The sequence below is a fragment of the Pyrgilauda ruficollis genome, unplaced genomic scaffold (assembly GCF_017590135.1).
Source record: "Pyrgilauda ruficollis isolate IOZ18807 unplaced genomic scaffold, ASM1759013v1 scaffold144, whole genome shotgun sequence".
Lineage (NCBI taxonomy): Eukaryota > Metazoa > Chordata > Aves > Passeriformes > Passeridae > Pyrgilauda > Pyrgilauda ruficollis.
In genome coordinates, this window is record NW_024512988.1 from 566,163 (window position 1) to 581,582 (window position 15,420).

The 15,420-nt window shown below is 47.2% G+C and overlaps 1 protein-coding gene across 1 annotated transcript in view; it reads left to right on the forward strand.

Moving 5' to 3' along the window:
* The window catches only part of TRIM33 (tripartite motif containing 33), a 43,770-nt gene extending 38,631 nt beyond the window's left edge, over window positions 1-5,139 (forward strand). Inside the window, 2 exon segments of the mRNA XM_041460481.1 lie at window positions 31-81; window positions 164-5,139. Of these exon segments, the coding sequence (XP_041316415.1) occupies window positions 31-81; window positions 164-376 (264 nt within the window). The 3' untranslated portion in view covers window positions 377-5,139.
* Window positions 5,140-15,420: the final 10,281 nt, after the last annotated feature.

A 15,420-nucleotide genomic window follows, 5' to 3' on the forward strand; every position in this document is an offset into this window, starting at 1 on the left:
CATTTTTTTTGACTCTGGTATCCTTTTTAGATGATGAAAGTTGTTCAAGTTTATGCAGAAACACAAGAGATTAATTTGAAGGTAAGCGTTTCAGACCATGCACACTTGGTGAAGGGATGTGCATTTCCAACAGGTGAATATTCCTGTCTTCTTTCATCCACAGGCTGATTCAGAAGTAGCACAGGCAGGGAAGGCAGTTGCATTGTACTTTGAAGATAAACTTACAGAGATCTACTCAGACAGGACCTTCCAGCCTTTGCCTGAATTTGAGCAGGAAGAGGATGATGGTGAAATAACTGAGGACTCCGATGAAGATTTTATACAACCACGTAGAAAACGCCTAAAATCAGATGAGAGACCAGTGCATATAAAGTAATCTAATGATATGGACCTAAAATTTATTGTAAAAACTGTTATTTAAGTGTTCCTGGAATATTATCATGCCTACAGTGGCCATCTTGCAGAAGCTGATAGCTTTTTAAACAGTATTAGATAACAAAAAACACTTGTACAGAAAAACATTCGCATCAAAAGGGGAAAAAACCTGTATTGTAAATTTTTGGTGGTTTGTATTTTTTTTTTTCCTTGATTACTTGCTATATTCTTTCTTTTCCTGATGGAGGGGACACACTCATGCTGGTCTCACAGACAGAGGTGGAGGAATGTTGAAGAGAAGCAGATGTGATAGGAGATGTTCCATGTACAGATAAGACTGTAGTGACACCACCTGCAGGACTGGACCCACTCAGTGACTGTGTCCTGCATTACACTGCAGTGCAAACTGTGAGCAGAGCTCCTGAAACCCCCTCTGTGTCCACTCAAGTGTGTGTTGGTCGTTGCTTTGATCATCTCATTGAAGCAGGACTGTGAATAACTGATCTTCTGTGTCCATCCAGCCGTTGACATTTTGCTTTCTTTACTCCATTTCATGTATAGCAAAAGGAAGAAGAAAGAAAAATCATTAAACTGTTCTGAATGGGCGAGTGCAGGAATGGGAGGCAGATGAAAGGCTAAGCTGGTGGCTCCAATCCCTTTCAGTAGGACAAGGTGTATTTATTAAACTCCTGTGCCCAGAACATTTTAATGGCATCCATGGCAGAAGTCTCAGCGTTGTCATCTGTCCCTGACCCCCTGACGAGGCAGAATGTTCTCTCCAGTATTCATTCTCTGCTTTTCTGTACTTAAAATATAGACTGAAGAGGTAATAACTGGTTGGGGTGTTTTTCCAGTCTTCCTAAATATCAGTTTCTAATAAGACCACTCGGCAAACAATAACCTATTAACTACCAAATGTGTAAAATTTCCTGTATTCACTTTGTCTTATTTGTAAATAGTGAATTGAGATTTCTTGCAGGTCAGCAACATTTGCTGAACTGTTTTTAAGCTAATATGTATTCTTATTGATTGTTCCTATCAAGAAAAGATTTGTAATATATGCTATTTCTAACATTGCATTCATTTTGAGGTTCTGTCTTATTTTTCTTAGAGTACTTCTCAGAACTTTCTTCAGAAGCAGCTTGTGAGGGAAATGTGCAGGAAGATTGGAATCAGTCTGAGTTTGGGTTGCCTGTCCATCCATTGAACAAAACACTTGCACAGGGTTTGGCCTTGAGTGGTTTTTGGTCAAAGAGTGAGAACAGAACAATTTCCCAATTCCCTCAGTAACCCTTGGGGCACCTCTGCAGTGCCTGCCCTTGCACTGCCTCCATCCCAGCATTCCTGGTTAGAAATCATGGAATCACAAGGAGTTACAGCTCCAGAAGTTGTTTTCTTTACCGACACGAGTCAGTGCTAGAAATAAATACAATTTCTGGCCTTCATGTTGATCTTGTTAAAGGAAGTTGAAGAATTCATGTAAGCAATGAGCTCGAGATGGCAGACTCTGAGTTTGCCATCGTTTGTGTGGATCCAGCAATTCTGTGGGAGATCCCTGGGGGTTTGGTGTGCTCAGCACAACAATTCCTGTGACATTGTACACGCTTTACCATCATGGTAAAGAGAAATATTTTAGCACAATATCAAATTGAGAAATGCTCTCAGCAGTTTTTATGCAAATCACTGGTTTCTTTTATAAGAACCAGGTCTGTGTACCTTGGGATTCTCTCTATTGCAATAAATGAGGGGACTGAAAATGTTTTTAACTTCCAGCTCACTTCTTCACTCAAATGTTACACTTCAAACTCAAACTGGTTGTTTTTTTTTAATTTCTTAGACATTAACAGTGCTGTTTTAAATTTATTTTTTACCAGTTTGTATGTGAAAGGAAAAGGAATTCCACTTCAACATATTAAATTGACAAAGAGCAACAACTTTGTCTGTGGAAAAGCTGATGTGTGAATAGGACACTGGTAGTGACAAGGGATCATTTCATGGCTCTGTGTATTGCCTATTTATGCATTTCTAGTTTCTCAGCTTCATTTTGCAAAAGGAATATTATTAAAATTATCATGAAAATAAGATTCTGTGAACTCTCTTCACTCGGGGCTCCTGTTTTTGTGGCACTTCTGGTACCTTCAGGCTTCACCTTTTGAGCTCTTCCCTGGGCAGCAGCTGGGGATTGGATCCTGCAGAGACCCCGGGGATGAGCCAGAGCATGGGATGGGCATGGGGGATCCCAGGTGGGGCTCAGGAGATCCCAGGGGGTCCCAGATGGAGCCCAGGGGATCCTAGCAGAGCTCAAGGGATCCCAGCATAGGACAGGGGGATCCCAGCAGAGTTCAGGGGATCTCAGGTGGAGCACAGTGGGAAGGACTCACCCCAGACCCTCCAGGGAGGCTCATGTCCCCCAGCTGCTGCAGGACCAGGACCCTCTGCTCCCCAGCCAGACCCCAGAGCAGTTCCCAGTGTTTTGGGACAGCCTTGCCTTTGAGGTGGCCTCTCCAACACTTCATTCCAGGTGGAGAACTTGGCCAGCTCATGCTCAGCATCTTGTGCACACCAGGAGTGCAGCTGAGCTGGACCTTGCTGAGCCTGAGTTCTTCCCCTGCACAGACCCCAGCGACCCTCCAGAGCTGCTCCTCCCATCCATCCCCAGCGCTCAGTAGGATTATGTGGAATTTTGAATGTGTGCAAGAAATCTCAAGTGTTTCCTTTATACAAGGAAACAAAACATTCTCTTCTTCTTCCCCTTTCATTTTTGATCTCCCAAAGCAGCAGTTCAGTGATTGTTTTGAAAGCAGCAAAGTTCTATTTGAAATTATTTGAAAGGGTAGATAAGCTCTGCTAATCCCTTCCCTGATCCTGTAGGCTGGGTGTTCGTCACAGAACTGGGAACAGTTTGCTCAGTGGAAACAATTTTTGGTGTAACTCATTACTGGGTTTGTGTTAATGAGCCACATTAATTCTCTGGGCATCTCTGTGCCAGCTGCTGGGTGTGCAGAGCGTGAGTGGCTTTACCTGGGGAATCAGAGCACAGTTTACATCAGGAAATCTGTAAAATTGGGGCGGCAGGAGGAATCTGGCACTTGGTGCAACTCTGCTCTTATTTAAAAATAACTCCCAAAAATCTGTGTCTCCATTTTGGGTGAGAATTTTTGTTGTCCCTCAAGTTTTGAGTAAATCCAAAGAAGGAAAAAGCAATTTGAAATGAGAGTGCAAAGTGCCCAGTGTGAGCTGCTGTCCTGCCATGAATTCCTGGTGATGAGAGGGAATTCAACAGCTAAATGGGCTCAGGGCTTTTATTTAGCTGTGCCCTGGAATTAACTGGCCTAGAGCACAATAAGGCAGAGCTATTGTCCAAAAAAAGGGGATTTCCCCAACTTCTGCAAACAGAAATGCTCAGTTAAGTGTGGAGATGTTGTTCCTCTGTGGGGTGTCACTGTGACACTTCACTGTGACACTCTATGCTGGGTTAAACATTTCAAGCAACTGGAAAAGTCCCTAAAATGAGTCCAAATTTCTGGTTTATCACCTGGTTTTGGAAAAGTTTAGGTTATTGCAACAGTATTTTGAATCTGTTTGTGTGGTGTACTGGGAATTGGCTTTTCCCAGTTGGCTTTTCCTTGTTTTTCTCACTCTCTTCCTCAGAAAAAAGCAATAAAACTGCTTTGTCATTTGCCTGTCAGCATGACAGGAATCCTTTCCTTCGGATAAGGATTTTATAGGGAAGTTTGTATGCAAATCACAAAGCCTAGCTTTTAAAAACAAAGTCTGCAGCAGTTCCTGACAATATAGAGTGTGGCATTTTATTTTAAAAAATTGGGGAAAGTTCCATATTTTTTTAAGAAGTAGCTGTTTGAGCAAATAATGGAGGTACTTTTTTTAAAATAAAAATGTAAATGCCACAGTTTACACAGATGGCACGTATGGATTGTATCTTTGGGTATGGTGATTTGTCTTCTCAAAGTGTGTGTGCAGTAACTCTTCCATCTACTTCCACTTGGCTTACGGGGATCCTTTTTTCTCTGCTTTCTGATGCATCAGGATTGAAAGAGCTTTCCAAAATTGCAGTTAATTTGGGAATCTTTATTTTAAGTGGACTAAGAAATGTATGAAATGCAGTTTGGGCCTTGTCTGTTGGGTGAAATCACAGCTGGAGGCTGCTGGCTTTAGAATTTATTTAAGAGAGGTACTGGAATATTTTGTAAGCTGGACTTTGGCAGGATTCAGTCTGGAGTGAGCTCCCCTGGCACACCTGTGCTCACCTGCACTGGGGGATTTTTAGGCTCAGAACACCAGGACACATGTAAATAATCCTATACAGATTTGTGCAGTGCAAAGCTTGTTTTACATGTAAACATTCTCCTGGAAGGGTTAAATCATGGCATTCTTTGATTCTTCAATTATTTCCTGCTTCCAGTACTGGAGCTGGCTCATTTTGCACATAATAAACTTGCCTCATCTTTTAATATGATTCTTAAAAAAACCCCAAGTGCTGTTTCTGTGATATTGTATTATCTGAATCATCCTATTTAACTTTTTTTTTTAAAAGTTATTGTTTTGAATTGTTCTGTTCCTGTTTTTGCTGGTGTGTAATTAAAATCAAATTTTTCTTTCCCTGGTTATTTAATATTTTAGCTGCCTGTAAATATTTCTTGTTAAGTGCTCTGGAATGTGCTGTAGACGTTGTATTAGCTCAGTTTAAAGCATTGTTTGGAACCCATTTTGGTTGCTTATTTCTATTAAATTAGAAAAATCATTCTTTCAATTTGCGCTTCTTTCTTGCACATCATCAGATACAGATCCACACCTGGCACAAGACTTTCCTGACAACACCTGCAGTGTGGAAATAGGGTGAAATTCGGGCTGCAGGAGCCCAGGTGAGCCCAGCTGAGGCTGCAAAAAAAGATTTGTCACATTTATCTACGCCTGGGCATGGAACACAAGAGTTGGGAGGTCTCTGGACATTTTGCATGCAGTGAAAAAGCTGCACACCTGGAATTCTGCTGTGTTCCCTCACCTGGAGCTGGTGGATGTGCCTTGAGCTGCTCCCACTGCTGTAAAATCCCAATTTTTGTGTGGATGTTGCTGCTGGAGCCGTGTCCTGGCTTCCCTGCTCAGAACCAGAGATAGAACTGAGCTTTGCAGGTCTTGGGCTGGGCCCAGCTCAGCCCAGCTCAGCCCAGCAGCTGGAGCAGGGACTGCTCTGACAGGAGCCAGGAGGAAGGGGACTGAGTCTGCACCTGTGAAAAACAGGATAAAGAATTATTGTAAAGTTTAGTAAGGGATAAAATAAGAGACAAAACTCCAGTGTCGGATTATGGCTTTTTCCGAACCACAGATGGGGCAACTGAGAGGTGTTTTAAAAATTTTATTCTATTTTTAATCTTCTAAACTGTCAAAGAAGATTTTTTTTTCCATTTAAGAAAGAGGGGAAAATGTGGGAAATGGTTTTGTAGAAAATTCTCCAAACCTGACAGAAGGCTCACACAGTGTGCATCCGTATGCAAACACTGAGATAAGAAATGGTGACTTAGAAATGCCATGGAATGAGACAGACATTGTTGAGAGAGAAATGGAACTGGAAACAAGTTTCAAAAAAATTTCTACAAATCCATTTCCAACAGCCAAAGAACACACATGTACATACAGACAGTGTTATCTTTATACCATCACATGCAGATTCATGTGTTTCATGCATTATTCAAACATTCTTGTGAATTTTCTGATGTTTTGGGAATTCCTTTGTTTGACTTCTTCACACTGCATGACGCCCTGGGTGTCAGGTCAATATATTTTATTTCTTCTTGTGTCTCCATCCTGCTGTTTCACATCCTCTGATAAGATTTTAATGTGTCCTCCTTAAATTTAACATGGTATTCTCTAATTCTCTCTGAGTCCTCCAGTACTCTGCTCCGTGTCACAGTTATCACTTGGACAGGTTGGTCAGTGGATGGCCTTGCACTCTTTTTAGTTACACAAAAGCCTTTTTTTTAGCTGATACTATTTCTAAATATTTATAATCACTAACAGCATCTAATACAATACATAAAAAATCTAATACATAAATGTGAAAGCCAGTATTATCTGGTCATTTTCCACACATCTCAGCTAAAGCTCCCTTGGAATAATTTTTCTGCAGCCAGTGAGGGAGAGCTCTGGTACCCTGGAATGCCTCCCAGCCTGGGGTGTGTCTGAACTTCCAAAACCCAGCTGAAGGCTCTGATCCAGGCAGGTCTGTTATGTACCCACAGCTCCCTTCAGGCTCATAACAAACTCCAATTTTTCTCTCGCTCTGTGTTTATTCTTTGAGTGCCTGAGGTGGCTGAGTGTCACCGAGGCTCCTTGATGAGAGCTGTGTTCCAGGAAAAGGTTCAGTGAGCTTCACTGAAGCTTCTGTTCCTGCTGAAACAAAGCACACCTGCGTTCACTGCTGCACCTGCTGGGCTCTGCTCCCTGCCCAGGGAACAGCTGTGCTGGAATGCATGGAATAAAAACCTTCTGAGTCCCTCAGAGAGAGAAAGGATTGAGTTGGAGCCTTTAGAGGAACTGAAATACATCAAGCCACACAGACACAAAGCAGGAGTGTAAGTTTTAGTTTTAAGTAGAAATATATCTCAAGTGCCTGAAGAGACTGTGGTAGCTGTAAAAGCCCTAAAATTCAGCAATGTTACCTTCCACAAAATTAACTTAGCTCCAGACATGACAAAAACATAGCAGGACATTGCTTGCTAGATAGAACTTGCTTGCTAGATAGAACAGATAGAACCATCTGCATGAACAGATTGAACTATTTGCATGAACAGACAGAACTATTTGTGTCAATTTTGGGTAAAAACTGACACTGCTTTTTCACATTGGAATTAAGCTCATATAGGTGTACGAAGAATGTTTTAGAATCGTGATTTTAGCTGATTGGATGGTTTATGAATAAAATCCCCCTGTACTGGGGTGGAAAAAAAAAAAAAAGGGTAGTAGCTTCCGCTGCTTCTGCTCAGAACATCAGGACTCTATGGCAGAAAATTTTTAATTTTTTTACTACAGACTTTAATAATCTGAACTCCTCATCTTCGAGGCTGATGTATTAATGCAATAAACAACTTTACACCAACCAACAGCTGCTCCTATCTCTTTGCAGACCCAGGACCCAGGCAAAACTCACCACAGGTGGTTTGCACCTGAACTGTTGCACTTTCAGCCCAAACCCTGGCAGCACAGCTGGTGTGGCTCTGCGTGGGCATGAGGGGTGTGAGTGCCCTGCTCAGCCTCCCTGGAGCTGCCAGAGCAGCAGTGAGGAGGATGATGCCTTGAGAAGGATGAGCTAGAACAGAGGCTGGACAGAGTTAAAGAATAAAGCAGGGATTTATTAAAAGGATCTCCTCAATGGATCCACCTTGGGCAGCACAAGAGCCCAGCCAGGGCTGCGCCCAAGATGAACCAAAATGGTCACAAAATGCATGACTGGTCATGGGGTCTCTCACTTTTATAAGTTTTGGTCCATTTGCATATTGGAGTTAATTGTCCAATTCCAGCTTTAGCCCATGCAGTCCCATCCTTCTTGTTTTTCTCTCTTCAGTCCACGTTGTTTGTGCTCTTGGGCTGAGATTTGGATCATTTGTCCTTGGTCCCCAGCAAGAGCAGGAATTGTTTTGTCTCCCTGCTCTGCACAGAGAGCTCACCATCCCATAATATGAAGCCCAGACCCACACACTAAAGCAGCACAGAATCTGAAAAATAGAAAAGCCAAAACCTGAGGCATCAAGGTCTCAGGGGGGGTTGTTTCTCTTTGCCAGGTGCTGCCTGGCTGTGTCCAGAGCAGTCCCAGCTCCACCAGCCCATCTGCTCCAGCTCTTTGGGTGCCTGCAGTTGGCCTTTGTGGCTGGGCTGGCATCTGGCATTTGCAGCTCCTCTGTTTGACTCCGCTCAGGCTTGCTTGGATTTTCTTTCTCTTAATGCCCTGGGTTTAATTCTCCTGGCTTTAATTAATTCTCCTGGCTTGCTCCAGTGACACTGAGCTGTTCACCCCATCACATAGTTGCCAATTTTCACTTCAACCCAGGGTGAAAAATCCCATCCCAAAATCCTACCAAGGATTAGAAACGGCTGCTAAACTATTCAACCCCTTGCTGCTATTGTAGAATTCACATCTGTTACAGAGTCCCAGGAAGGTTTGGGTTGTAAAAGGCTTTAAACTCATCCAGTTCCACCCCTGCCATCATGACAGGGACTCCACTGTCCCATCTTGCTTCAAGCCCCATCCAGCCTGGCATTGGACACTTCCAGGGTGTGGATATCTCTGCAGACACAGATGATTTTGGAGTTACTGCTGTCTGAGGGTTGAGATGATGGGTCTGGATCTCCTCCAGAGCACTGGCCTTCCTTCCCCTGATTAATCTCTCTCCTTATGTGAGCTCTGGGTCACTCCAGTGCCTGAAAAGGCTCACAGAGGCTGAACTGCACTCCTGACTGTTCCCATGTCCTTTGCTCAGTGTTGGTGGAGGAGATGGAGCAGAACAAAGCACTTAAGGCTGAGCAAACAGCTCTTGGCCAAATTACCTTCCACTGCCTCCCACGGGCTGCAGCACAGTGCTGGCTGATCTCCACCTGGGTTAATGCTTAGGAACCAGGATAATGTTTGCTAAATTAGCAGGGTTTAAAACCAGGGATATAAATTCCTGCTCCTCTCATTGACACATCAGAGGAGCACATTTAGCACAGAGCCTCACTGGGCAGATGGCACAAGGCTGGGTCACAGTGGCTGGGGGTGCTGGGGGACCCCTCACAAGGAACAGTGATGGGCTGTACCTGCTGCTTCATCCTGGCAGTGATGTTCATCTTCCACCCTTGGGATTGTCCAAGGCCAGGCTGGAGAGGGCTTGGGATAGTGGAAGGGATAGTGGAAGGTGTCTCTGACCATGGCAGGAATGGGATGAGCTTTAAGGCTCCCTAAAAACCAAACTATTTTGGGATTCTGTGATCTGCTGACTGGCCCTTTTTGCACCCCCAGCACTGCCCAGGGGCAGAACTTTCTGCTGTTTGTGCAGCTCAGCCCCTGCCCTCCCTCAGCCACAGCCTCTGGGGCTGGGCAGGACGAGCCGCCCCAACTAAACCTGCCCAGCCGCTGCCTGGCTCAGAGTAACTTTACTTTTTTATCCTGTATATCAGAGACAAAACCAAAAGCCTTTTGTGGTGAAAGAATTGCTCAGAAGTGTTTGGAAATCTCATCTTTTGAAGATTTCCACCACTGTGGGAATATGGGGCTGGGATACACCTTTGGGCTGTGCTGTGGACAATGGGATCTGCATTGCAGTGTGCATCTGTTTCAGATCACCTTCCTGTCAGGAAAGAGAGAGCTCTGAAAGTGCCTGGAGCCCCCACCCATTTGGAATTTTCTTTTGGAGCCATGCTTGGTGCAGTTCTGCAGCTGCCACCAGGCACAGCAACACGGTCTGTGCTCTAGATCTGACAGGGGGTTTGCTACTGACTGCAGAAGGAGGTGCAAAATTCCGAACTGAGTCTTGTTTCCTCTCGGAGTCTGTGTCTCCAGGCAATCCCAAATGTAAATTCTTCATCCTCTCTATTTGCACTAAATGTTTCCAGAGGAAGGAGATGTTGCAACCAGCAGGGCCCAGGCTCAGGGTGAATTCTTCTTCATAAATCAGAGATTTGGAGACAGATTTGGAGACAGATTTGGAGCCAGCCCGGGGTTTGGTCAGCTCAGGAGCTCAGGGAAGGTGCTGCTACTTCAGAGATGGGGTAGGAAGCACGGAGAGCTCTGGATAACCGTGAAGGCAGGGACTATGGCGTGCAATTCATGCACCATCCCCAAATTAACTGCTCATTCCTTAAAATCTGCTGCCCGGATGGCGGCAGCAGATGGTGCTGTGAGCACGCCGGGCGCCGGGGGAGCAGGAGCCGTTCTGGGGCAGAAACCCTCGGCTTTGGGTTCTGCAGGTGGGGAGGGCCCCGCTGAGGGCACATGTGGGGTGACCCCCAGAGATCCCCCATTGTGGCCCATGGAATGGCTGGGAAGGGGCTTTGGAAAGGGAGATTCACTTGGAGTGAAGGGCTCGGCCTTGCTCCATCTGCTCCCCTCACAGGGCCCTGGTGACCCCCAGAGATCCCCCAGCATGGCCCATGGAATTGCTGGGAGGGGCTTTGGAAAGGGAGGCTGGGAAGAGGCTTTGGAAAGGGAGATTCACTTGGAGTGAAGGGCTTGGCCTTGCTCCATCTGCTCCCCTCACAGGGCCCTGGTGACCCCCAGAGATCCCCCATTGTGGCCCATGGAATGGCTGGGAAGGAGCTTTGGAAAGGGAGATTCACTTGGAGTGAAGGGCTCGGCCCTGCTCCATCTGCCCCCTCACAGGGCCCTGCTGGAAGGGCACTGCAGACCTGGGGGTTCAGTATCATCCATTTCTCTCCATCCCAGCCCCACAGAGCTCCGGGTCTGTGAGCAGAGCTGGTGGGGAGAGCCGGGCATGTTTGTGCTGGGCACAGCTGGCAGCAGAATGATCCATCCCCTCCCTGCCTCCTGCCCTGGGCAGCTCCGTGGGCACCAGGGCTGGGGATGGGATGTGGGAACGGCCCCTGTGTCTGCTCTCATTGCTGTGGCCACAGGGCTCTGCTGGAGCTTCCAGCGAGCAGGAGCTCTGTGCAGGTCACCAGCTCTGTCCCCTGCCTCTGGCAAGTGGAAATGAACCATTCTTAGTGAAAAACCTCATGTGGGAATGTCACCAGGTAGTGCCAAGGAGCAGAATCACAGAGTCACAGAATCACAAATCACAGAATCACAGATCACAGAATATCCTGAGCTGGAAGGGACTCAAAAAGCATCACCCAGTCCAACCCCTGCCCTACACAGACACCCCAAAATCCCACCCTGGGCATCCCTGGCAGTGTTGTCCAAACTCTCCAGGAGCTCTGGCAGCCTCAGGGTTGTGCCCATTCCCTGGAGAGCCTGGGCAGTGCCCAGCACCCTCTGGGGGAAGAACCTTCCCTGAGATCCAAACTAAACTCCCCTGGCACAGCTCCAGCCCTTCCCTGGGTTCTGTCACTGTCACAGAGAGCAGATCAGCATCTGCTCCTCCTCTTCCCCCCATGAGGAAGCTGTAACTGCAATGAAGTCTCCCCTCAGTCTCCTCCAGGCTGAGCACCACCAAGGAACTTCTCATCTGAAATCTTCTCCTGGACTTGAGCCAGGCCTGCAGCGTAGCTCTGGGTGCTCTCTGCACTGCTGACACCTGCCCAGGAAGGAGATGCTCCTCAGCCACTTTCTGTCTCTCAAAGTTTTGGTTTGAGCTCCTTTCCATGAGTAGAGCAGTACCCAGGGAGTCACTGCATGGGTTTGCTCTGAGATCTGAGCCCACCTGCAGGCAGGGCCCTGGATCTGATGCTCCTCTTGGGCTTGTTTGTTCTTGGTGCTGAGCAAAGCTGAGGCCAGGAGAGGTCTCAGCCTGCCAGGGGTCTCAGCCCTGGATTTCTGGGTCAAATCAAGCCCTGCCATGGATGTTGGGTGTGTTGATCCTCCTTGGAGCTCAGGACACCGAGTGTTAATAACAGCTGTGGGGTGGGCTGGACTTCCCCTGTGTCCAGCTCTTGTCCTGCTGCCCTGCACTGAACAGAAAGGAAGGGCATAACCACCTGGAATGAGTTCAGCAACAGGCAGAGCCAAAATTTGGAATACTGAGATATTTTGGCTCTTCCTTCTTTACTCACTGGCAGAGCTGATGGTGCTGTGGGCTCCTGTGGGTGGTCTGGGTCTCCTGATGAAGTTGCAGGGTGTTCCTGGTTTTACCAGCCTTGTGCCATGCTCTCCTGCCCTCTGGAAAACCTGATTAATCAGAGTGTGTAGTCGGCATTCAACCCTCTGCCATGCTGTCTGGGAGTTCTCTTTCCCAGTTGGGTGTCCAGAAAAACCTCAGTGTGCTCTTTGTTAACTCCTCCATTTCCCAGTTCCCTTTCCCAGCAGGAGATCTGGTGCTGCTGGTTCGGGGGGACTGTGGACATGTCAAACCAGTTTAATCTCCTGCCAATTATAATCAGCCTAATTCTCCTGCAGATACAGACCCAGGGTCCTTCTAGTGGCTGAGCAGAACATCATTGTGCCAGGCCACCTTATTTGCTGCTTGCTGTTGAAAACTAAATTCTGTGGAAAGTAATTCAGTTATGCTGGGTCTGGAGACTCTGTCCTGCCCTGTGGTTCCAAAGATCTCTCTTCTTCTTGCCTTTCCTGGGTGATGGGCACAGCAAGTGACTTCACAAGAAGGATTTCTGCCTGCAGAATCACAGGTGAAATGTGATTTATGGGGGCCATATCTGTAAGATGGCAGAGTTTCATCCAAATCAAGACATGTATCCCAGTTCCCTGATGAGTTACTTCTTCCTTTTGACTCAACAATGTTCTTTCCTGTTTGCTCCTGAGTTCTCAGAGTCACAGAATCACAGAGAGGTTTGGGTTGAAGGGACTTTAGAGTCCATCCCATTGCAGCCCTGCCCTGGTGCTGGGCTCTGAGGCAGTGCTGGGAGGGTGTCTGACTGTCAGACAGCAGATGAACTCAGCAAACAGCTCTCTGCCAAAGCTAACAGCAGGGTGCCCTTGTCTCTTGTCATTTAGAGCCTTGGGAAATAATGTTATCAGTAAGTAAAGACATTTAAACAAAAAAAAAAAAAATCCCAGTGAACTCTTTTGGCCCTGGGATCTGATGCTGGCAGGAGCAGCCAACACCCCACAGAGAGTCCCTGCATCATCCCCTTGCCCACCATCCCAGCCTTTCTCCAGGGTGAGCCCTCCTAGGCTGGAACCTTTGTGTTTGGGAAGGCAGCCTGTACATTTTCTTCTGGGAGTGTCCAAGGCCAGGCTGGACAGGGCTTGGAGCAGCCTGGGGAGAGGAAGGTGTCCCTGCCATGGCAGGGGGGGCCTTGGGTGGGCTTTAAGGGCCCTTCCTCCCAAACCATCCCACTGCTGTGGGCTCTCCTGCTCTGCGCATGGGCAGCTGGCAAGGACAGCTTTATTCCAGACTGATGCCCCTCTTTTGGGGGGTATGGAGCTCTGGGAAAGCAGATGCAGCAGGAGCCAAAGCTGGGAAAGGCCCACGTGCTGCATGGCTCAGCTGAACCCGGTTATTTCTCCACGAGGGTCCTTGGGGACAGGATTGCCAGCACATCTGTCATTTAGGATTCTGTCTGTTGTCACCTGTGGAAGGAGATTATTAAGTAGTGAAGTGATTGACAAGGGCTTTCTCTTTTTTCTTTTTATTAATAGGAGTATTGCAAATGCTGCTCTGGGCTCCCAGGGGAGCTCCCTGCAGAGGAGGCTCTGAGGGTGAGCTGGATGTGTAAACAGTTCCTCCACACACATCCACACGCCTCTAACCAGGAAAAAACACTGGGATTGCTGGCTGTGGGTCTTGTGAAAGAGGTGTGGGATGCCTGAGTGGGATGAGCTGGGAATGGCTGTGACCCACACCACTCCCAAGGGCTGGAAGGTGCCTGGGAGAGCAGGAGAGACAGGGGTAAGGAGACTTGGTCAAAGACTTGGCTCCTTGAGGGTGTTGGTGGGAAGCATCAGCCCAGGAAAAGCAGCTCCTGCACATCCATGCTCCTCTCTGGAGGCTGCTGGAGCAGGTTAATCAAGGAGCTCTCAGGTTTCTTTTCACATGTTAATATTCTCCTGAAATAAAAACATTACAGGGTTTTCTCTCCGAGGCACAATTGTGCACCATAGGTTTTGTTTTCCCTGTTATAAAATACTGCTATTTTTATTACTTGTATTTCCACTGGGAGAGATAAAAATAACCAGAATACAGCAAATACTTTGTTAGCACACTGGGTGGGGGGGAAAACCCCAGCTTATAACTCCTTATTTCCCGTTACAGACAGCAATTTAGAGTGGTTCTTCCGGAGGGTTGAGATTAAGGATCTCCTGCTTTGCTTTTTGGTTTCCATGAAAACACTAATGGTTTAAAGCCTGGGTTAATTCCAAGGAATGTGGGGCTTGGGACCTCCTGCCCTCCCTGCCAGGTGTTACTGGAAGGTGGCTGCAGATGGATGTGTTCAATCTCTGACTGTGCAGACAAATGGAATTTATCCAGGGCCTTTTATCCACCCCTCTCTTCTTTCCTGATGGAAATGGTGCTGAGATAAAGCCATATGCTGTGTGGACTGAGGACGTTTCAAACCCAAAGATCCTTTATTTCATGGCTGCTGGAGCTGGGGATCAATGGCCAAAGCCTTCTCCTGCTCTGGAAACCCTGAATGCCACCTGGAGCCTGCTGGGATTAAATGTCAAAGGGCTCCTCCTGCTCCCCTGAGCTGCAGTGGCTGAGCAGGATGTGAGAGCAAAAGCCTCCCAGGAATCTTTAGCACTTTATAACCAAGGACAAATTTTAATCTCTCTTCTGGGTTCTGACACTACCACTTTATTGGCCTTCAAAGAAGGTGCAGTCTTTTAAAAATAAATTATGCAGTGATACTGATAGAGGTGTCCATGGCACAGAGGCTGAAATGAGACCCTAAAAGCAGCAGTTTTTCATCTGCTCTCAGAGAAAGGATGTGTTAATATTGATCATTAACATTTAGGCAAAGGCCAGCTTGAGCCTTCTGACAGCCCTGGACCAACAGCAGCCACTCTGACCTGGGGATGTAGGATTAACTGTTTGATTCAGGGAGAGGAATTGACATGTGTCTAATCCCAGCCTAATGCTCGTTCCAGGGATTTGCTGCCATAATCTTCCTGAGGTTTATGTCCTAAATCAGCCCAGCTTGCCAGGCTGACAGAGGCTGATAGCCCTGGGTGGCACCAGGCTGCCAAGTCATGGAAGCATGGAGCACCCTGAGCTGGAAGGATCCACCAGGATCGTCCAGCCCAGCTCCTGTCCTGCACAGTCGCCCCAAAATCCCACCCTGGGCATCCCTGGCAGCGCTGTCCAAACTCTCCTGGAGCTCTGGCAGCCTCGGGGCTGTGCCCATTCCCTGGGGAGCCTGGGCAGTGCCCAGCACCCTCTGGGGGAAGAACCTCCCCCAAAATCCAACCTAAACCTGCCC